Genomic DNA, 23,045 nt, shown 5'->3' on the forward strand with positions numbered 1-23,045 from the left:
TTACACTAAAGTTATATTTTTTGATTATCAATTATAACTTTTGATTTAACGATAAACGTTCGGTCTAACAATTAATATCAGTATCCAAAGTCTCAATTGATAATCCAACCGGTGAACCTAACTATACTGATATGCGCTCAATCCAACAATTTTCATATTTTAGTATGTGTTGATTATAGTCTATAGGTATATAATATATATGATTCATTTGGTATTTTAAGGCTTCCAATCTTGCACCGGTCAACAAAGTTTTATAGGAAAAAAAAACAGAAAAAGAGCATATTTTTGAGTGGCGCGATAAATCTGGCCACTATTGTCCTGAAGGAAGAGATTTCAGTCACTCTTGGTTAATGCCAACAAGATAAAACCGAAAAAAGAAACACTTGAAACTTCTATTACTAATTGTAAAACTGAAGAACCATGCTACTCGTTATGAAAGAAAAAATGCCGGGGACTTTAACCAACCAGGCATCAATCCATGAATAGTTCATTGAATGTTTCCGACACACCTCTATCCGTGACATCATCTGTTGTGTAACTTGCCTCATCTTCATAATCAACATCTGCATCTTCATCAAATTCAATACCATCATCAATCTGTAGGTCATCTACATAAGCACCATTATCATCATTACAATCTGCTTCATCATCTTCAATTGGAACAAACAAGCATAAGTCATATAACTCTGATTCTTCATTGTTAGATATGCTTTCATTACTCTCTGTAATCCATTCATCATCAGAAGAAAGATCGTCTATGCTATATTCAACGGCATTTTCAGCTTGGTGCCTTTCGGCTAACTTCGAATTAGACATCACTAGCAGAATATCATTCAGTGTCTGTTGCCTCAAATGATTTCTTCTCTTCATGTGTACCTAAACAAATAAAAATCAAATGAATAAATGGCTACATTGATAGGTTTACAAGTGAAGCTAAGCTAACAAATTTTACCATATCAAAGGCATTCCGGTTATCCACACAGCCAAAGGAATTGGTTGTCAAACTCAGTATTCGTTTAGCAAAATGTTGGAGCTCGGGAAGTTCAGAACCATATGAATCCCACCAATCAGCTGGATTTTTGGTTTTAATTGCAATCTTTGCTATTTCATTACCAAGAGAGTTTCTAGCATGCTTGAAATCTTCAAGCATATGATCAACCTTAGACCAGTCTTGCTTTGCTACCAGCTTGCTTAAAGACCCGTACAAACCAAGTTTAACATCAAAATCTTCTTCGAAACTAGGATCATAATGGAACCGAGGGTTAAGATAATAAGCTGTAGCATGCAAAGGCCTAAGAGTTTCTTCGTCCCATCTTTCATCTATGATGTTCCATAAAGGCATGTAACTAAAAAGAGAAAAAACACTTTCGTCAGAAGTAGTTTACAGAGAAAGAATATACACAAAGTAATAAATCAAATTCATACCAACAGTGAATTAGAGAAACACTATAAAAAGTTTACCGTTTCTTGACAGATTTAAAGGCTTGCTGTATCTTCTCTTTTACTCTCTTCATTTCCTCATAAATGAAACCTATGACTGGTTTCTGGTCCAAACTCACCAAATGAAGCACCTTGATCAGAGGACCAGCGCCAACCAAGCAAATCACAACACTTTTCCAAAACTTATCATCCATAACGAGACTTTGAACAAGCTTCCCACCTGTTGTTCCAGAAAAAAAACTGGATTTCCATTGTTTGGATGTAAACATCTTCACCAATGCCCCCTTCTTATCATAGAGACACTTCAGAGTTAGATAGCATGTTGCAAATTTAGTCACTCCTGGTCTAATCAAATCTTTACCCTTAGTAAAATGATGCAACAAAGAAACCAGACAACTTCTTGAATATATATAAGATGTAATTCTCTTCCCATTTGCAACTGTGTCTCTATGGATCTGCAACTTTTTCACAAAATCCTCCAGCATCAAATTAATGCTATCAATAGCACAAGGCATCCAAAAAAATCTCCTCCTTTTGCTCACCAACATTTTCCCAGCAGCTCTATATTTAGATTCATTCCTAGTAACAACTTGAACAACATTTTCTACACCGACTTCCTCAACAATGCCATCAATCATTTCAAAAATGCCATCAACAGTTTTGCAGTTTTCAGATGCATTAAGAGATTTAAGAAAAACAGTACCTTTCGGGCTGTTAACAAAGAAATTGCAAATAGTGACCCCATAGCTATTAGTCCAATCATCAATCAAGACAGAGCATCCTGTGCTCTTCCATTCAGCTTTATGCGCCTCTATTGATTCCTTGATCTCAGCCACTTGTTGCTTCAAATATTTCCCTCTAAGTTCATCATAAGAGGGTGGCTTGAACCCCGGGCCTGCAATAAGGTTGACCATTTTCTGAAAAGCTTCACCTTTTGCAACCTCCAAGGGAATGGCATTGATGTAGAAAAACCTAGCAATTTGCCTACACGCTTCCTCTCTCAAATCCACGTTGCTACTGGATTCAACGCTCTTGCTTCTTCTCTTCGCCATGATTCCAGTGTTGCTCAATTGCTTCCCTTTTCTTTTTGCCATTTTCAGTGAAGGCGAAAAAGTCACAGGATTCGCAGTTTCGCAGACAGGGCCAAGAAGCTAGGGTTCTGGGTGGCTCAAATTTAGGTTTAGGTTAAATGGTGGAAGTGTTGCGATATGATATATAGGGGTTTTCGGTCTAGCCTCTTAAATTGGGTCGTTTCATTTTCCAATTAAAATCACGATTTGAATGTTTGATGCTGAATCGTAACGATATTACGATTCTACGAGTTAAATCGCTAGAATCGTACGATTCTACGAGTTGAATCGTAAAATCGTGCGATTTTACGATACGAGGTTGCGATTTTGACAACATTGGAAGAAGTGTCGCAGATTCTTTCTGGTGATGGTTGCCAAAATTACCTGCATTTCCCAAAAATTTGAAAATCATTAATTGAATTTTGTTTGATATTCCTTGTTCTGTTCAGTTCAATTTCTTCTTTGTTTTTCTGCAAACACAGTTCATAGAACACAGAATTAATCTCCTCTTCAGAGCTTAAAGTATATAAAACCTCTCTCTTTTCTTTTTCTGGTATGTATGAATTGGTGGAACATGCTAAGTTTACTTTCAGTGAGCCTCAAAATCCTAATGATGAATTGATGATATGAAAAGACTCTGTATTTTTATACAGCAGAAGTTCTGCTTCCAATTGCAGTAGCTGCAGAGCTTTCTCATCTCTTCCAAGTTTTTACCTTTTTTGAAGGCACAACAACACAGACAAGCACCAAAAATGGATTTGACAGTGAACAAAAATGTGAAAACATAATGTATTTGATACATTATGTTAAACTGCTGAATTAACCATATTTTATTTATTTATGGATATATATGAGATTAAATTTAAATAATGACTTGATTAAAATATTGAATCAATCCTTCATACAAAAGGAAACGTCGTCCTAATCGATTGGTACGTAGCTAGAATTGAAGCATATGTTCTTAGGTTTCATGTTCATAAAATAATAGAATAAATAAAATATAATTTGACCTACCTTAATCCATATCCATTAATCTTCTATTTTCTCGAATCATTTTATCGTTTTGATATATATATATATATATATATATATCATTCTCACTTGTTTATTAATATTATATCACGTGAATTTTTATGGTTTTTTTATTATTAAAAACATTATATTTAGAATAATAGTAATCCATAACAAAAACATTTTTTTATCAAAATTAAAGGTACCGAGAGAATTTATGTTAAAAAAATTAACGTGTAACATTCCATTTAATAACATAACTACTAAATAAAATATTTCATATCCTAGTACACAACAAATAATTAAATATGAAAAGTATCATATATTTATAAAGTTATCCAAGGAAATAATTATAAAAAGTATTATAAACAATTACATCAATAACCGATTGATACATTTAGTATCTTGAACTATTGTGTTCTACCAATGGATTTTGTCACTCTTGTCTCCGCCACCTACTTGTAGGGTCATATGCTGACATTATTTGGTGATCATTGCAAAAGAAAACAAACACAATAATTAAGAGAAGGGTAAGTTAATGTATTAAAACATCTTCATAACAAACTATATCATACATAAGCAATATACTCATGAAGCATAAGTCACAGAACTCTATCAATTTATTCAAATTAATTGACTCTAGACTTGATTATGCAGATGATGCACTTGCTATAGAATTTTAAGGAAGTATACACATGTGATGGTTTATAAACTCTGCAAACTCCTGCCACTCTTACCACATAATTCATTCTATTATAGACGAGTGTGGATTATTATAATTCAGAATACCTTCCTACTTAGACATCTCCTATATTAAGGCATATACTAAAACACCATCATACTATGATTTCCCTTGAAATTCTTTTAATCAGTCATATTCTATTCTCACAAACATATCATTGGTTCAAATATCAATAACATTTATCTTTATATAATACAACATTTCCCAAAATAAATTAGCAAAGTATTTCTTAAACTTTGATCAACTTGCTCAACAAACACATCTTTTCGATCGGCAAAGATTACCCCTTCGATCAGCAACGAGATTGCTCGTCCAACAAGTTTACTATTGAAACTTCAGGGAAAATAGTCCCCCTTAATTTGCCCAAGTCATACCAGAATTCCATTTACAGAAAACACCATCATGAAGGAACCTAAACACATTATCAATTACACATATTCAACCAAACAGTCAACATCATAATTAACACCAATTTGCTACATAGTTCATGCTACAATCAAATTCCATCATCAAATCTAAGAAATTGAAACCAATTCAACATTTACACTAGTCAAACCACGACCTTCCCTAAGTCACAAGGTACTTTATGTAAAAACAGATACATCACAAAATGATCAGGTCATATCCTCATGATCTTTAATCAGCAAAGAATAAAACAAAAGATGACAAAATCACATGCGATCTTAATTTGATGATTAGAAAACACCAAAGATCAGATGAAATTCAATTTAATCAATTTGAGAGACTGATCATATGAACTTGAAGATCTCACTACGAGGATCACACAGACGGTTTCCGATCTTCAAATAGATGATTACAAAGTCAAGAGGAGATGTAGAGAGCTAATAAAGAGATTTTTAGAGAGATAAAATATTTTTAAGTAATGAAACCCCTTTATAAAAATTTTATTTATAATTATATATTATATTATCAGAATAATATGATCTCATTATTTTAAAACACCATCACTCTTAAAATATTGTTTTTCTAGATTATCAAAATAATAGAAATATTAAATTACATTAACAAATTATATTTTTTAAATACATATACTATTTATTGAATATAATTAAAATACCTTAACGATTACGGTTGATAGTAAAATTTTGTCTAATATTAGCAATGTTATGTTATAAATTAGACCAATTAACATCTTATATATTTAATGAAATATTGCAATTAATTAACTATTAATTATTGATAAATAATTTTGCAATTTAAAAAATAAAAATTAATATAATTAATAGTTACTTATCACTGATTTTTTTTTAGAAAATAATGACCCTCTTCTCAACAAGACCTTACATACAGAGACACATACCAAATCACGACCTAACCTTTCTTTTAATAACTCCTTGTGGGTTCCATTTTAGACTAATCTAAAATAAGCACTTAATACAGACAAAAAGTTTGTACTCATTCAACATATTTACATTAATTAATTCAACTCACCCTCTGTTAATAAACAAACATGTGTTAACGTGAAGGTTACCAAAATCAGCTCTTTTTTTTTTTTAAATGTTATCGCATATTTTATTATCCATTACATATGCAATAATATGCTAACTTCAAAAATTAAAATAAAAACTTAAAAATTACGTCATTTATCATAACTTTTGTGAAATAGTCTTGACATTTTTTATCTTTTTTTAATAACTACTAACACATTATATATAAAGTGGGAAAAGTTGAAGAAGGAGATAGGATTTATTGTAAATTATCTTATTTAATATAATTGATTATTTTACTTTAAATTGAGGATGAATGTGAATATGGATTTCATATATAAGTTGAAAGTTTCAGTAAAGATTAGTAAATATTATTATTAATAAATCACAGAATTAAAAATATAAATTTTACTCTCTTTCTCTTATTTATTGTTTTCCACCCAAACAACATCTAATTCAACTCGTTTTTTTTTCACTTCCTTTATTTCCTAAAATGTGCATAATTAAAAAAGATAGCTCTAAAAAAGAAAAAAGAGCGTGACAAAGTTCATTTATGTCAACGGCTTGTGATGTGCCACGTAATAACTCCACAGTACAGAGTATGTGGCACACCACATTCGGAATATTCCACACCACCCGTTTGAATAATTCCCTTTCAAGCTTCCACCCAGCACAGCAAGAACCACACCACGCCACACACCATTCCTCATTTTTCATCTTCACATCAAAATTTCATCTCAGATAAAACCAAAAACTCTCTCTCTTCTGTTTCTTCTTCTGAATTTTCATGGCTCATCATTCACTATTCTACCTATTTCTCTCATCCTCCTTCTCTCCCAATTCCGTTCCCTTCAATTCCCTCCTCCTCACACCTTTCCATCGCATTTCCATTCCATCTCGTAACACTTTCTAACGCTCTGTACTCAACACAACACCGTTGGAACCGTTGCCGTTATGGGAAAGCGTAAGAGCTCACAATCATATTCTGTTATATTTAATTTTCTAGGGTTTATTATTCTTCTTAATTATTGGATCCATCGCGCATTAATTGAAATTGCTTAGTTGATTAACTGACTGACTAATATGAGTATGTTAAGTGCTGCTATTATGATGTCGAGGCGAATGAATGATGGAGTTTGAATTGAATGAAGTTGCTGGTTGTTTTTGTGCTGTGTTTTGGTTATGTATGAGTAGGTAATTCTCAACGTAAAAATGCTGCAATGTTGGATAGCGACGATGACAGTAGTAGTGTGAGTTCGTCGTCAACTTCGAGAACTGATCACTTCTCCGTCTCAGGGAACGAAGAAGTGCACTTCGATCAAGACGCTCTTCTCGATCAAGCTCTCGATGCCTTGGACGAGAAAAGGTACTTGGTTTACAGCTGCAAATTCCAAATCTAAAATTATAACAAGTTTTAGTTTACGAGTGAACTCAACTAGTGGAAAATCGTCATTGATATGATTTTCAGACAAGTTAGTCAGTATTCAATATAACGAACTTACTGCACATGATGGTTTATGGTGTAAAAGATTTTTACATTATCAATGCATGTATATAAATTTTGTTCTCTTTTGTTTTGGAAATAAAGGAGTTCCACGAGGGAGAGAGCATTGTCGGTGATCGTTGGGGCATTCAGTAGCAACGTGCAGCATCAGTTTGTGGATAAGAAGTAAGCAACTATCGAGTTTTACGTTATTCAACCGTTTACTTCTTTCTGCTGTATCATTTATTTACCTAATTGCATTGTATGTGTAACAACTCGCTAAAGCAACATAAAGAAAATTGATACATGTGCTTTGTCCAACCTAGCAAGCCCTCACTAACCTTAAGAGGATACCTTTGGCTTTGAGTTTCACTCTATTTTGATTGTGTTGGAGATCCCACAATGTCTAGAGATATGACTAAAATAGAGTATATAAGTAAGTGCATATATCACTTTACAAGTCAATTTTGTAAGGTTGACCGAGACTTATATTACTTTCTAAGAGATTGCATATAAAGGATAAAGTCAACATGGGAAGTCCGCAATCTCAATTTAGTTCTGAAAGATGAAATTTGATTCAGCAGTGTTTCTTTATCGGTTGCAGCTATTGTCACTTTCAATTGGCTATTCGCATCCCACATTGCTCACTTTCATTAGTAATTTTTAATGTAGTTGGCAGAATTTAAGAAATTGCTGTGAAAAGTATTTAGTGTAGATTACACTTGAGATTAAAACAGAGAAAAATATTTTCAGAAGGCTCGAAAGATCCTTCTCATGTTCATATATTTATATTGAGTGGGAGCTGGTACAATGGGGAGATGGAAAGCTAAGAGACTGGCCTAGACCGCTAGGTACAATGATTAGAGATAACTCAACACTCAACTCCCTACCAAAGTCCTACTGACTACACTAGCAGAAATAATTATTTCAACACTCTCTCTCAAGCTGGAGCATACAGATTGTATGTACCAAGCTTGGAAAAAATAAACTCTATCTGGGGTCCCCTTAAGGACTTGGTGAATACATCTGCGAGTTGGTCATTTGATCCAACAAACTCAATACATATTTCTTTTGTCAACAACTTTTCACGAACAAAATGACAGTCAATTTCTATATGTTTAGTTCTCTCATGAAATATTGGATTTGATGCAATGTGGAGAGCAACTTGATTATCGCAATACATCTTCATAGGATTGGTGCAGCGAAAGCGTGGTGGGCCTATAACCCACAGGTCTCAGGATCGGAACCTGACTCTGATACCAACTTGAGATTAAAACAAAGAAAAATATTTTCAAAAGGCTTGAAAGATCCTTCTCATGTTCGTATATTTATATTGAGTAGGAGCTGGTACAATAGGGAGATGGAAAGCTAAGAGACTGGCCTAGATTGCTAGGTACAATGGTTAGAGATAACTCAACACTCAACTTCCTACTAAAGTCCTACTGACTACACTAGCAGAAATAAGTATTTCAACAATTACAAATGAATATGAAATTGGAGTTCCAATAACCCCACGTTTGTTTACTTGCCAAAAACAAAATTGATTGAGAAAGTGCTTAAGTACTCAATGTATGAGATTCCTCCGTGTATATATAGAATAGAAACTCTTTCCTGTTTTGAATGACCACATACTAAAAATAAAAGCATCATTCTTTGGTGCTTAGATTTCCTTCTTTAGACTTTTATGTCTAGAAATTTCTGTGTTTCTGACTTGTCAAATTAACAACCAAGCTATCAACTAATTTCAGTGTTTCAGTCTAGTGATGATGCTGATGTATTCAACACACTCGCATTTTTGTGTTTTATGCTGTGTTCCTAAATCTTATTATTTCTAATATAGTTGTGTCATCAACTGGCTGGTTTATGTGGAAAACTACATTAATCTGAAAAAAATGTTATATGTTTCCCATATATATTTCCTATACTTCAATAGGATGGTTGCAATGTCAAAAAATATTCGTGTTCAGTACAGAGATGTGATATCTTGCCCATTGGTTTATTTATTGCAATAAGTATGATGTTTCTAACCTTGAGGCCCTTTCCTCTATCAGATTTGCTACTTTATTGCATCTATGTCTTGCTTCAATAAAAAAGGGATCCAAAAAGGCATCTGCAAAGGAAATAGCTTTGGCATCACATGTCATTGGTATGATTTGGATCATCTTATGAATGTATAATGTTGCATTCATTCATATAATTAAGCATATAATTTGATTATTTTGTAGGTTTGCTGTCTCTGACTGTTGGATGTGGTGATAATCGTGCAAGGGAAATTTTTGAGGAAACAGCTCGTCCTCTTGATGAATTTCTCACATCTAAATCAGATTTGACAAGAATTCCTTCAGTAAGTATTAGCGAGATGTGGATTATTTTGTTGCTATTGTAGCTGTTGTTCTCTGTTGTAAATTGGGGCCATAAATACCAAGCCCATTAGGCTTTCGGAAATCAGTTTTCTGTTGTGTTTCTGTTTCTAATCAGTTGTATTATTACAGTTTCAACTGATTCTAGAAGTATATATAAACTCTGGACAAGCTCTCAGTGGCTAGATATCAAAATACCAAAGATTTCTCAATACTTTCAACTTTCTATCACTTTCTCATGTTTTACTTTCTCATGAATTTTAACAGTAAGTAGGTGTTTGAATATTTTGGAAAGACTTCTGTACTCAAAATTTGCCTTATGAGTCATCAGAGACTCTGATTCTGAATCTTCTCTCTTCAATGCCATTTTTTTTAGTTGCTGGCATGCTTGGCTATAATCACTTTTGTTGGTGGGAATGATCAAGAGGAAACAGAGAAATCAATGGACATACTGTGGCGAGTGATTCATCCCAGATTAGGTTCCAATGTAGGCATTTATTTTCAAATATACTGTTAGTACTATTTCTATTTTGCTTATTAATCCAAAGTTTTGTGTATCTCTATTAATAGTTGTTTTATTTTCAATTATTATTGCACTTTTTTTCTATATTAGTGCTCCTAACTTTTCTACCTTAAATTTACTTAGCTATTTTATTGTTTAGGTAGTTGCAGTCAAACCTTCTGCTCCATTAATAACTGCCGTCATATCTGCTTGGTCCTTTCTCCTATCTACAATGAGCGAGTTCAAGCTAAATTCTAAAATTTGGCAAAAGTAAGCTATCCTGTTTCTGTGTATCCCTTTTCATTTAATCCTGCACTAGTTTTTGGTATTGAAAAAAGGGCATAGCTTGCACCTTTACATGGCTTTAGTTAGCTTAGTTCTACAGTTGACCTGGGACTGCAACTAGTTGGAACTTTCCTCCTAAAAACCAACCTTGAGTTCATTTCAGATCTGCATTCTAGACTTCTAAATAGTGTGACCTAGTTCTTGACTCATTCTTCTTTGTTATTGGAAGAGAACAAAAAGCCTCTGTGTGCATTCGTTTTTATATATGACATGCAGTTTAGCAGTCCAAAATTTTTTGAACCTGTTTGTCATAGAAGCAGGTGTGTAGGATTTGAATACCAGAAGGTTGACTGGAAGTTTAAGTGAGGACAGGGAGGATGAAATTTTGTTGTGAAGGATTATGAATACTTGTAATTTTTCTCCCATGGAACTTGGAATAACATGCGAACTGGGGGCAGGGAAAATGTTAATAGAATTATTAAAACTAAAGATGTATTAAGGACCAGTTTAGATGATGTAATTGAACTTATTGTTTAAAATTTTAATACTTGTTTCGATGTTATCAGTATTGGATCTGGTTCTAAATGTAGATTTTATCTTTGCGTTGTGTACATCTTGGAATTAAAATTCTAAGTTTGATAGCGTAGAAGTTTTTTCATCCATTGTATATAATTATTGACTTCTATGATAATTATTTAAAAAGTCAGGTCTGAGATGCATTTCGGTTTTTTGTTTTTTGGGTTGAGCACAATTTTAATTTCATTTTCTGCGTGTGGTATTCACAATTTTTTAGGATGTTGAGTAAGTCCATGTTTGGCTTACAGTTTGTAAAATTGATTTTTATAAACTTTATTTTTCAAATTTGATTATAACGAGAAGTTTATTTGAACGTAATTTTAATACAACGAATATTTGTTTATATAGTGTTGATCAAAATCACTTTTTTATGTATGGTAATTAATATGGGCACATAAATATTGTTAAAGTAATGACATAATATTTAAGCATGATGATATTTTTATCTATACATATTCAACAGGATTTTCCTTCGCCTCGAAAATATTGCTTTTGTACTGGCGCAACAAAACCATGGTTTTGATCTCGAATCAGTTTTGTTAAAAAATTTCTTATCACATTCAAACACGTATCTAAAATTGCAATGAGAATTGGAAAGGGCCTCAGTAATCATTTTGTATCTCTAGGAATTTTCATGAGTTATGATTCTAATTCTTAAAGGCCTCCCATAACATGATTAAATTTAAGATCCAAATTCATTTCCATCCAACTCAAATTCCAAACTCCTTATTCAATTATATATTTAAAATCCTGACCATGTTTTAGGATTGTTTCATTGTCTGGGATCCAAATAATTGATTTTGTTCATGCAGTTCAATATCTTATTTATCAAGTCTTCTAGACAAGGAAGACCGGCCTATGCGTATTGCTGCTGGTGAAGCACTGGCTGTAATTTTTGAGAATGGAATTATAGAGAAATTTTCTGCTGATTCTAAGGGTGCAAGTGAAATGATTCAAGAAGAGATTAACCTGCAGGAAAGTTACATCCATTTACAAGGATTGAAAGGGAAGGTTGTCAATCAAGTCAAAAACCTTTCTGTTGAGGCTGGTGGAAAAGGTTCTGCTAAGAAAGATCTTAATAATCAGAGGAACTTGTTCCGAGATATTGTGGAATTTTTTGAGGTACTTGAGTTTCCTTTCTAATTAACTGTAATTTATATTCTAAGAAAAGCCTGGTTACCTTATCATGTGTTCAGATTCTGTAAATAGACTCTGGGGTTGTAGGGCTGTGTACATGTACCCTTCTCAAACATCGCTTACTTGGAATCTTGTGCACTAAGTCACCCTCTTTTAATAGAAGATATATTGCATGTGGAACACATGCTTATTTACTGACCTTACTTTAATACCTTGTGCTACTAGTATGGTTACTCTCCTGAAGTTTCTATGAAAATTGGTGGTGATTCACTGCAGACATCTTCATGGTCCCAAATGATACAGGTTTTTTCTTTTTATCTTTTTTATTCATCTGTTTTTCTGACAAAAGCTTCCATTTCTGTGTTAAACTTTAACTTACATTTTTGCAGTTGAACTTTCTCAAGCACTTTTTAGGGGGAGGATTCATCAAGCATATGCAGGTTGGCTTAATCTTGTCAATTTTCATCACTAACATTTTAGTTTTGCTGAAAAGCTTATTATTTCCTTGGTTAACTTATTTCTCCCTTGTCAAATTAGGAAAATGACTTCCTTCAAGATGTATTTAATTTCACACCAAAGAGAAGATATCTTAATGACAATGAACATCGGATGTCTAGCGGTGAAAAGGTTGGTTTCTATGACTGATTACTGATTGTCTGTTTACTACTCTCACTTGTTATATACTTTTTTTTTTCTTGTTTCTTGTCATTGTGTACTTATCTGCATTATTGTCCCTCTTGCAGAGAATGTTTAAGTCTCCAAATTCAGTTCAGAACAAGGCTAGGACACAATTAATTAATAAGCAACGGTTGTTATCTGAGGTTGGTATTCTTGCCATGTAACGATCTTAAGTCTTATTTTCCCATTTAAAGTACTTGGTTAAGAGTGGTATACCTTGATAATTTTTGCTACAATAAACAACGGGCGGGTTACCTTCCTCAGACCTGACGTTGGAGCGAGCTAAGGCTCTCTCTCAATTTCAATGAGGGGGATTTCTGAGGTGTTTCATTCATGTGAACTGTCCCAATAAGAGCATTCTTGTTTGATACAAACTAGTTTTCTCGATCTATTTGTCTAGACTGTCTATTACATTTGGAACTAAGTTTTCTGGGTACAATCATGCTTTGCCATTTATGTAATCAGCTTGAATATAATGGGGGTACCTTAACAGTCATACGGTACTGAATTTTGTTCTCTTCCTTTTTTCTCTTCTGGTTAACTACAGGGCCGAAATTTGGGTCACTACACAGCCAGTATGGTTGACGACGAGGCGTTTTGAGCGGGACATGTAATTATTATTATCAGGAATTGTGTTCATTTCATGATTCGATCATTAATTTTATACTTTATTTTTTCTTCTCTCCAACGCTTTCGACTTAATGGCTAGGAAAATTATTTCTGCAAACTATGCCAGCTTGACATGACATATATATATATATATGCCAAAAAATATCTTATGCATGTTCGTAATTAAAAACTCAAATGACTATTCGCTGGATTGAGAACTAGCTTGCTTATTTATTGTTATTATAAATTTGTAATGCAATAAAGTGAGTGTTCCTGGGGTTACAGACCGTGTTTTCCCCCCTTTATTTTAATTTCAATTGGAAGACGGAATCTTTAAATAGATTTAAAGACTTAGAAATAGCGAGTTAAACATTAAGTAAACTAGCAAATTTTAATCTGAGAGATATTAAGACATAGTGATATTATTAAGATAAACCCATTCAATATTAATAATGCTGGAATCAATGTATTGTTTATATTTACCAGCTAACTTTTTTAATTTTAATACTTTTGTTTAATAGAAAACAGAGTTAAAAGCTTCACTCCGGTAAGTAAATCTAAGGGGGGCTTGAGTTGTTATTCCAAACCCTAATTTCTGAGAAAAATTGGAAAATGCGTTGAAGCTGTAAAGTATGAAGGATGAGAGAGAAGGAAGTTGACATGACAGAAGCATGTGGTGTGTGTGAGTATGAGAAAGTCGCTGGTTGATGAAGGAATCTCGGCTGCAGAAAATTAAGAAGCGACAAAACTAAAGGTAAAGCAAAAGAAACTACCACTCCATGAGTCCAAGCTGCTTTATTTTTATTATTATTATTATTAAATATTAATAATACACTTTTAACACTTTTTTTATTGTTATATTTTTATTGAATCTCACATTTTATATAATCAATATTTTGTAAACTTTCAATAAGTTATATATGAAGAAATTATAATAGAAAATTTGTTACTCACTTTTTTACATTGATTCTCTTGGTAGATTCCCGCCAAATCAGCTCCACGTGATAGCCACCTGAGCTGGGTTCCGTTTGAAGGTTTTGTCCATGTGCCTACGCTTGAATGTTCTGGCAACCATCATTGCTTCTTTTTCCGAACTGTTAACTTTTGAATATTGTCACGCACTGTTCATAAAATGTTTCTCTTTTAGGAAATACCAAACAAACACCCCTCATTAACGCACCACTTTATCATCGTCTTGTCAATCATTTTCTCAAGAAAATTCAGCCGAGAAATTTGGTAAATTTTGTATTATTGATTTTTTAAGTCTATTTGTTAAAATGATGTTTTCAATCTGCATTTCATCATTTTCGATAATTAGGTCATTTAGGATAATTTTTAATTCGAAGTTTAAGGTTTTTCTCCTAATTTTTTATCATAAAACAAAAATAGCATGACGCCTTTTCCACTATGTTAAAATTAATTTAATTTAAGGGGTTTTGTCCAGAAACAAATATAAAAGCGTACTTATGTAATGGCGACCACAGTCATAATAACCATGTAAGTGCTCTGGTAGTTTACAAAGGTGATGTTGCTGTCAAATTCTGATTTTATGCTAATCAAATAGAAATTAATAACATTAATAATATTTTTTTAGTAAATATGAAATTTAAACAATTATACTACGAAAAAGGAAAATCATGTGATTCAATGAAATTGATATAGATTTTATTTGATAATATTTTCTTATACTAAATAAATTATCAAATTAAAATAGTAACTTAGAAGTTCGTTTATGGAAGAAATTTTTATTGTCCAGAAAGTAACCATGATGCTATAAAATCACTTAATGATTTGATTAGACAGTAACATAACACTCTCTGATATAAGATAAGAAAGTCATTATAATATTAATCTTTATCATGGCGCGATAATTAAGAGAGGCGTGCCTTAATTTATCCGCTAATCTCGTTAATTTCAAAAAGTGACATTCAGTTTTCAAAAAGAAAAAGGTTTTCTATTTTCGAAGTAAGAAAATTATTTGTGGATGTATAAAATTATTCATGGTGAATACTGTATACTATCATTCAACAAAAAGTCAACACAAAAAAATTGTTGAGTTTTATAATAATAATTATTTGTCATTTATGATGGAATGAACATGAAACTTGTTTACACTTGAATGTATATCCACCAAACTCTTAATTTAAATATTTAGTTTAACTTTTTATGTATGAAAAATATGAAATTACTCTTCAACCATCCTCTTCCCATCATTCTTTTTTTTTTCTTGATCTAATCGTTGTAAGCAAAAAACTTTTACGAAATTAAAAAACGACAATAAAAAATAAATTAGGATAATTATCCCTCTTATTTACATATTCATGCAAAAGCTTAAACCATTTATTGTTTTCTACCATTACATTAAACTTACACTTCTCTCTTTCTATTTTTTTTCTTCTTTTACTTGGTATTAAATAAAGGAGTTTAATGGTTATGTGTAGCAAATTCTCTATTCATCATTTATACATAAAATATTATTAACTTGGTTTCTTTATGTATAAAATGTTATCGATTTGATCACCATCAACATCACTCCTATATATTCTTAATTTAAAACTTATACATTCAACACATTCTTAATCTCTATATTTTTTTAACATCTCTTATATGGAGGGAACAATACATAGTATAACATCATTTTTAATCTAAAACTTTAATACAAGTTTAATTTTTCTTTTCTTATATATTATTTAATTTTCTGTATGAAAAGATTAACCACAAATATCCGAAAGGCTCCTTAGAAAACTTGAAAATGATACTAACCAAAATAAACTAAAAGAAATTAAAAGTCTGCTAAACACATAAGAAAAATATAGTAGATAAAAAGTGAATTAGATTGTATATCTCTCGAACAGATTTCATTGATTATTTAAAAATTTGGCATTTGAAGCATAGAAAAATATAATGGGTGCTATTATTTTGACATTAAAAAAAATTATATATCCTTTACATCCATTATTTTATTCTTTGTATGTGTAAAACAACATTTTCCAATCATAATATATGTTTCGGATACAGTGACTGACAAAAAGGTTGGAAAGTAAACAACATTAATGTGGACACCAATATATGGGGACATGTTGATAGTGGCAACCCACGACAACACCCTTTGCTTTTCCTTTCATTTCACTTTCTTCCGTTAATTCTTGCTCCAACTCTTAAGCTACTACTTCTGCCACTATCTCCATCAAGTGTGGTGTGGAGTGTGAACACATACACCAACATTGTTGAAACTTCAAACCAACTCAAGCAAGTTACCAACAACATTTGAATGCTCCTATTACCAAACATTCTCAACACTCCAAGAGTGAGTTGTTCTTTACTTAGGCCAAAAGGTTTTGAATTTTTTAAAGGGGTGCGTTTTTTTAACCAATGAGGACCGGTTTCAGATAATCCAAACATAGAAACAGAAAGTTCGACAGAAGGGTAGCTTTCATGGCGTAAAACACTGATAAGGTTCAGGTTTTTGGAATCTGAGCTATGGTTGGTAAGTCCTAGGCACTGTTCTTACTATTATTGTTTCTCTCTCTCTCTTTTCTCAGTTCTCACATGTCCACCCGTGTTCATCTAGAAAACTTTTCCTCCTTTTCTCTTTCTTATGACATCCATCATTGCCTTTGAATTTGAAAAATCTGTCATCATCTCTCTCTCTATCTTTCTTGTGTTCCCACAAGTTACGTGGTTTGTTTTCAGTTGCATGAACGTGTCATTCTTAGCATTATGTTTTTGCATTTCATGACACTAGTGGTGAAATTCCAAATTCAAGGTAAAAGGGTACTCTGTGGCATTCTTCATTTTGCTGATTAAAGTTAAGACCATTGCTGTTCTAGCTCTACAGGAACAATCAGTCTCAATAGTAACGATAGTTCACTCCAACCATTTCAACCGTGTTAATCAATTTAACAGAACCGTGTTTGTTGAAGGTGTTGAGCCCTGTGAGAGTGTGCAATAAGAAGTGATTTGTGTTGGGTTCACTTTCAAAACCACACTTTTTGGAAGATGTTGTGTGCTTGTTCCGGGGAGCAATTCAAGTTTGAAGAGGCACCACAGTCACCTGAGTCCTTGGCAACAAGGGATTTCTCTGCAAGTGGTCTTTCTTCAAGGACTGGGGATTGGGAATCCAAATTTGATGAGACGCAAGTGGAAGAAGCTGAATCTACTTTAAAAGAAACACTCTCATTAAACTATGAGGTATTAATTAGTATTTTATTCTCAGTGAAATTATTCTTCAAACCAGCATGTTGTGAAAATATTTTCTGCTAACTTAAGACCACTGTTTGATTTTAATTTTGTCCTTTTTTGGTGAATTTAAGGAAGCTCGGGCTTTGCTGGGGAGGCTTGAATACCAAAGAGGGAACTTTGATGCTGCCCTTCAAGTTTTTGAAGGCATAGACATAAAGACTTTGGCCCCGAGAATGATCAGGGCCATAGCCGAAAGAACCAAGCAAAGAAAACCACGGTCAAAGGTTGATAATGTGCTTCCAAATGTAATGTCAATGCATTCAGTAAGCCTGCTTCTAGAGGCAATTTTGCTTAAATCCAAATCCTTAGAAGAACTTGGAAGATACACCGGTATCACCACCTTCATATTCTTTTGTTTTGTTTGATTTAAAGTTTGGCTCTTATATGTCAGAGAATCTTGAACAATTGTCCATATTATCATCATCCAAGCATCATAAGTGCGACATTATAATATGAATGGTTGTGTTTTGTTTTTGGTCTGTGAAGCCACTAATACACTGATTAGTAATTAGTAATTACTTCTGCTTTCTTATTTACCAGAGGCTGCAAAAGAGTGCAGAATTATTGTGGACACAGTAGAATCTGCTCTTCCTAAAGGAATGCCTGAGGGTATTGGTGAAGATTGTAAGTTGCAGGAAATGTTCCACAAAGCATTGGAGTTGCTTCCAAATCTATGGATCAAGGCTAGTTTTCTAGACGAAGCTGTCACTGCTTATCGGAGGGCTCTGATCAAGCCATGGAATTTGGAGCCATGGAGATTGGCCAGGGTACAAAAAGATTTGGCTACCACACTTCTCTATGGTGGTGCTGAAGTAAACCTACCCTCTCAGCTGCAAGTGAATGATTTAACAACACCTATGAGTGGTACTGAAGAAGCCATACTTTTGCTGTTGATACTCTCAGAAAAGATGGAACTTCAGGAAATAGATTGGGACCCTGAAATAATGGATCATCTTACATTTTCACTTTCAGTTACTGGAATGTTTGAATCACTGGCAGATAGCGTAGAGAAGATTCTTCCAGGGGTTTATGATCGGGCAGAGAGGTGGCACTTTCTTGCTCTATGTTACAGTGCAGCAGGACAGAATGAAGTAGCCTTGAACCTTTTGAGGAAAGCTTGTGGTAGTTCTGAAGCTAAGCATAAACCCTATTTTCCTTCATTTTTGTTTGCTGCAAAGCTGTGTTCTTTATGTCCAAACCATGCTCATGAAGGCATTAAGTTTTCACAGAAAGTTATTGATCTAGCCAAGCATCAAAATGAGCATTTTCTGGGTGAGGGCCAAAAATTTCTGGGTATTTGCAAAGGGGCTGCTGCAAGAGTATCTGTTCTAGATTCTGAAAGAGTTATACTTCAGAGAGAGTCTTTGTACTTTCTAAATGATGCTGTGGATTCAAATGGAAATAATGATCCAGAAGTGATACTCAGCCTTGGATTGCAAAATGCAATCCAAAGAAATCTAAATGCAGCATATGACAATTTAATGATATACTCTGACATGATGGCTGGAAGCTCAAAAAGAGGTTGGCAGTTGTTAGCACTCATAGTATCAGCGCAACAGAGGTTTAAGGATGCAGAAACTATAGTTGATTTTGGTTTAGATGAGGCTGGAAGTATCGACCAGTTAGAACTACTGAGACTGAAAGCTATACTTCAAATTACACAGCAGCAACCTAAGAAAGCAGTAGAAACCTACAGAATCTTGCTAGCAGTAATTGAATCACAAAAGGAGCATTGGCTTCAGTCTAAGGCATTCAGGCATGAGGTGTGTAGTACTGTTTAAGGGAACAACACTATGAAGTTGCTCTTGTATATTTCATTTTTCTGGTCCAATATCCAATGCTTATGACTAGGGACAGTTTTTTTGCTAGTGTAGGTATTTAAGTATCTCCTGAATCCTTGAGAAGAATTTATCGCCTTGACTTTTCATCTGTTTGCAGGCATTAAAACAACAGAAGTTGGAAATGGAAGTGTGGCAAGATTTGGCTAGCATTTATGTAGATCTTTGCTCCTTTCTAGATGCAAAAGTATGTGTTGACAAGGCTCAGTTGATAGATTTTTTTTCTCCAAGAAGTTGGCATATTACTGGTATGGAACAAGTTTCATTGTTGAACTGCAGTATATTTCTACATTTTTTATTTACCAATCTGAAATTACTTGCATGTGACAATGACAGGGTTGTTGTTTGAATCTCGAAAATTGCATAAGGAGGCCTTAGCTTCCTTCTCAGTCTCATTGTCAATAGAACCAGATCACATTCCCAGTATCATTTCAGCTGCAAAATTAATGCTTAAACTTGGCATGCAATCACTCCCAATCGCAAGAAGCTTTTTAATGAATGCTTTGAGATTAGATCCTACAAACCATGATGCATGGTTTAACCTTGGACTAGTTTCAAAAATGGAAGGTTCATTGCAACAAGCAGCAGATTGCTTTCAAGCCGCATATGAGCTGAAGCTTTCAGCTCCAGTGCAAAAATTTGAGTGACTGAGACCTTGAAACAAGAATTGTAAACTTTTTGTGGTTGAGAAAAAAGTGAGCTCAACAAGAGCATTATACAAGAGCCATGAGCAGCAACTAATGGGAGGAGAGAAATATACCCTCGGTTAATATTTGTGAAGAAACCTACAGCTAAATATAGCTAGCTACTTATTTATATATGAGAAAATGATATTTCAACAAAAGTATTTGACAAGTTTTTTACAATGGTGACGTGGCAGCGGTTTTTTAAAATTTTTATTACCAAAATGTAAGTTAGCACGTGCGGCGGAAAAAAAAAGGAAACTGAAATTAAAATGTAAGTTAGAGAGCGAAAGTGAAGAAGAGAGAAAGGGGGAAAGTGAGGGTGCGAGGGTGTGAAGTGAGAAAGCGTTTCGAGCGAGAGAGAGGAAGCAAGGTTGCCAGAGTTTCCGGTTCACTGAAAGCGTGTCTCCGGCAAGCATTTCGCCGTCGTTAGTGGAGGATAGTTACAGTTTTCGGGTAGACTATCCCTATCATCCAGAAGACGAAGCCTTTGGAGTTGGTAGTGTTTTGCGAACTCTGTGGCCACCTTCCTTCGTCGGCGGCAACCATTTGCTTAGTATTGTCCCTATTGTTCGTCGTATCAAAACTTCAAGTGGTTTATTCACTAAAACTATGTTAAACATCGTTTTGGGGAGTACCACAATCGTATGTGGGGAGCTACAATACACTGTATGTTTAAAATGTTCCAGCTTTCACTAAAATCAATCAAGTGTATCATTTTGGAACATTGAACATTCATTTAGTCTCTCAAAATGTAATTTCTATCATCAAATGGACATTCAAAGGAGCACTTGTCTAAATTTAGTATAGGGAAAGCACAGTACTGTAACCAAAGTGGGGACTTACTCATTAATATGTGGGGAGTTACATGTATGTTTTTGCCAGTACAACGCGGATTGGAGTGAAGGTCATTTATATACTCAATTTGGATAATTGTTCATTCATTAAATGATTTCCAAAGTCTTCTCCATGCACCCAAGCTCCATGAACTGAACTGGGATCTTTGTCAAACAACACAAAATCGAAATAACAGATATCAAAACTAAGTGGGGAGTAAGGAATACCTATGTGGGGAGTTACGCACAATTTTTTGACTGTACAGTGCAGACTTGAGTAAAGTTCATTCATATACGGTAATTGCATCATTGTTCTTTCATTCAATCATTGGCAATGTCTTCTCCATCACCCATGCTCCATTAACTAAACTGGGTGCTTTGATGAACAAGACAGAAACCAAATAAAACAATCCAAAACTAAGTGAGGAGTAAAGAATAACTATGTGGGGAGTTGCGCACAATTTTTTGACTGTACAGTGCAGACTTGAGTAAAGTTCATTCATATACGGTAATTGCATCATTGCTCTTTCGTTCAATCATTGACAAGGTCTTCTCCATCACCCATGCTCCATTAACTAAACTGGGTGCTTTGATGAACAAGACACAAACCAAATAAAATAATCCAAAACTAAGTGCGAAGTAACGAATAACTATATGTGGAGTTACGCACAATGTTCTGACTGCACAGTGCACACTTGAGTAAAGTTCGTTCATATACGGTATTTGCATCATTGCTCTTTCATTCAATCATTGACAAAGTCTTCTGCATCACACATGGTCCATTAACTAAACTAGGTGGTTTCATGAATAAGACAGAAACCAAATAAAACAATCCAAAACTAAGTGGGGAGTAACGAATAACTATGTGGGGAGTTACGCACAATTTTTTGACTATACAGTGCAAACTTGAGTAAAGTTCATTCATATACGGTAATTGCATCATTGCTCTTTCGTTCAATCATTGACAAGGTCTTCTCCATCACCCATGGTCCATTAACTAAACGGGGTGCTTTCATGAACAAGACAGAAACCAAATAAAACAATCCAAAACTAAGTGGGGAGTAACGAAAATCTATGTGGGGAGTTACGCACAATGTTCTGACTGAACAGTGCAGACTTGAGTTAGGTTCGTTCATATACGGTAATTGCATCATTGCTCTTTCATTCAATCATTGACAAAGTCTTCTCCATCAACCATGCTCCATTAACTAAACTGGGTGCTTTGATGAACAAGACATAAACCAAATAAAACAATCCAAAACTAAGTGGGGAGTAACGAATAACTATATGGGGAGTTACGCACAATGTTCTAACTGCACAGTGCAGACTTGAGTAAAGTTCGTTCATATATGGTATTTGCATCATTGCTCTTTCATTCAATCATTGACAAAGTCTTCTACATCACCTATGGTCCATTAACTAAACTGGGTGCTTTCATGAATAAGATAGAAACCAAATAAAACAATCCAAAACTAAGTGGGGAGTAACGAATAACTATATAGGGAGTTACGCACACTTTTCTGACTATACAGTGCAGACTTGAGTAAAGTTCATTCATATACGGTAATTGGATCATTGCTCTTTCATTCAATCATTGACAAAGTCTTCTCCATCACCCATGCTCCATTAACTAAACTGGGTGCTTTGATGAACAACACAGAAACCAAATAAAACAATCCAAAACTAAGTGGGGAGTAACGAATAACTATGTGGGAAGTTACGCACAATGTTCTGACTGCACAGTGCACACTTGAGTAAAGTTCGTTCATATATGGTAATTGCATCATTGCTCTTTCATTCAATCATTGACAAAGTCTTCTCCATCAACCATGCTCCATTAACTAAACTGGGTGCTTTGATGAACAAAACAAAAACCAAATAAAACAATCCAAAACTAAGTGGGGAGTAACGAATAACTATGTGGGGAGTAACATTTACGTTTTTGTTTGGACATTGCAGACTTCAGTCAAAGTCATTTATATATGGTATTTGGATTATTGCTCTTTCATTCAATGACTTACAAATTCTTCTCCATAACCCAATCTCCATGAACTACACTGGGTGCTTTGTCAAACAACACACAACCCACAAAACAACAAATCGAA

At 33.9% G+C, this 23,045-nt stretch overlaps 3 protein-coding genes across 5 annotated transcripts; 2 read left to right on the forward strand and 1 right to left on the reverse strand.

The window, feature by feature from the left end:
* Positions 1-220: 220 nt before the first annotated feature.
* Positions 221-2,722, reverse strand: LOC114193906. Its single transcript, XM_028083892.1, has 3 exons — positions 1,462-2,722; positions 953-1,346; positions 221-876 (listed from the first exon to the last, which is right to left on the reverse strand). Exons 1-3 carry the CDS (start codon positions 2,532-2,534, stop codon positions 472-474), a joined length of 1,872 nt encoding a protein of 623 aa, XP_027939693.1. The 5' UTR covers positions 2,535-2,722; the 3' UTR covers positions 221-471.
* A 3,653-nt stretch (positions 2,723-6,375) lies between these two features.
* On the forward strand, positions 6,376-13,562 carry LOC114195584 (interferon-related developmental regulator 1-like). Of its 2 annotated transcripts, none has more exons than XM_028086102.1 (13): positions 6,376-6,675; positions 6,906-7,077; positions 7,300-7,380; positions 9,246-9,340; positions 9,420-9,538; positions 9,931-10,041; positions 10,217-10,326; positions 11,730-12,039; positions 12,280-12,357; positions 12,444-12,494; positions 12,592-12,681; positions 12,798-12,875; positions 13,280-13,562. In XM_028086102.1, the coding sequence occupies exons 1-13, from the start codon at positions 6,666-6,668 to the stop codon at positions 13,331-13,333; spliced, it is 1,359 nt and encodes a 452-aa protein (XP_027941903.1). In that variant the 5' UTR covers positions 6,376-6,665; the 3' UTR covers positions 13,334-13,562. The 2 variants fall into 2 exon arrangements, with proteins under 2 accessions (XP_027941903.1, XP_027941904.1); XM_028086103.1 differs by having other exon boundaries at positions 7,008-7,077.
* A 2,872-nt stretch (positions 13,563-16,434) lies between these two features.
* On the forward strand, positions 16,435-20,360 carry LOC114195640 (protein NPGR1-like). Of its 2 annotated transcripts, XM_028086176.1 has the most exons (7): positions 16,435-16,648; positions 16,731-16,828; positions 17,265-17,532; positions 17,655-17,913; positions 18,124-19,346; positions 19,522-19,669; positions 19,758-20,360. In XM_028086176.1, exons 3-7 carry the CDS (start codon positions 17,341-17,343, stop codon positions 20,066-20,068), a joined length of 2,133 nt encoding a protein of 710 aa, XP_027941977.1. In that variant the 5' UTR covers positions 16,435-16,648; positions 16,731-16,828; positions 17,265-17,340; the 3' UTR covers positions 20,069-20,360. The 2 variants fall into 2 exon arrangements, with proteins under 2 accessions (XP_027941977.1, XP_027941978.1); XM_028086177.1 differs by lacking the exons at positions 16,435-16,648; positions 16,731-16,828 and adding an exon at positions 16,835-17,107.
* Positions 20,361-23,045: the final 2,685 nt, after the last annotated feature.

Source organism: Vigna unguiculata, chromosome 8 (assembly GCF_004118075.2).
Source record: "Vigna unguiculata cultivar IT97K-499-35 chromosome 8, ASM411807v1, whole genome shotgun sequence".
NCBI lineage: Eukaryota > Viridiplantae > Streptophyta > Magnoliopsida > Fabales > Fabaceae > Vigna > Vigna unguiculata.

Bases quoted from the DNA above. Each gene is read 5' to 3' on its own strand.
- LOC114195640 (XM_028086176.1), top strand. From the start codon at position 17,341: ATGTTGTGTGCTTGTTCCGGGGAGCAATTCAAGTTTGAAGAGGCACCA. The intron at 17,533-17,654 runs GTATTAATTAGT...GGTGAATTTAAG, and splicing joins CACTCTCATTAAACTATGAG to GAAGCTCGGGCTTTGCTGGG. The intron at 17,914-18,123 runs GTATCACCACCT...CTTATTTACCAG, and splicing joins AGAACTTGGAAGATACACCG to AGGCTGCAAAAGAGTGCAGA.
- LOC114193906 (XM_028083892.1), bottom strand. From the start codon at position 2,534: ATGGCAAAAAGAAAAGGGAAGCAATTGAGCAACACTGGAATCATGGCG. The intron at 1,347-1,461 runs GTAAACTTTTTA...TTCTCTTTTTAG, and splicing joins TTTAAATCTGTCAAGAAACG to TTACATGCCTTTATGGAACA. The intron at 877-952 runs GTAAAATTTGTT...TTATTTGTTTAG, and splicing joins ACCGGAATGCCTTTGATATG to GTACACATGAAGAGAAGAAA.
- LOC114195584 (XM_028086102.1), top strand. The intron at 10,327-11,729 runs GTAAGCTATCCT...TTGTTCATGCAG, and splicing joins AATTCTAAAATTTGGCAAAA to TTCAATATCTTATTTATCAA. The intron at 12,495-12,591 runs GTTGGCTTAATC...TTGTCAAATTAG, and splicing joins GATTCATCAAGCATATGCAG to GAAAATGACTTCCTTCAAGA.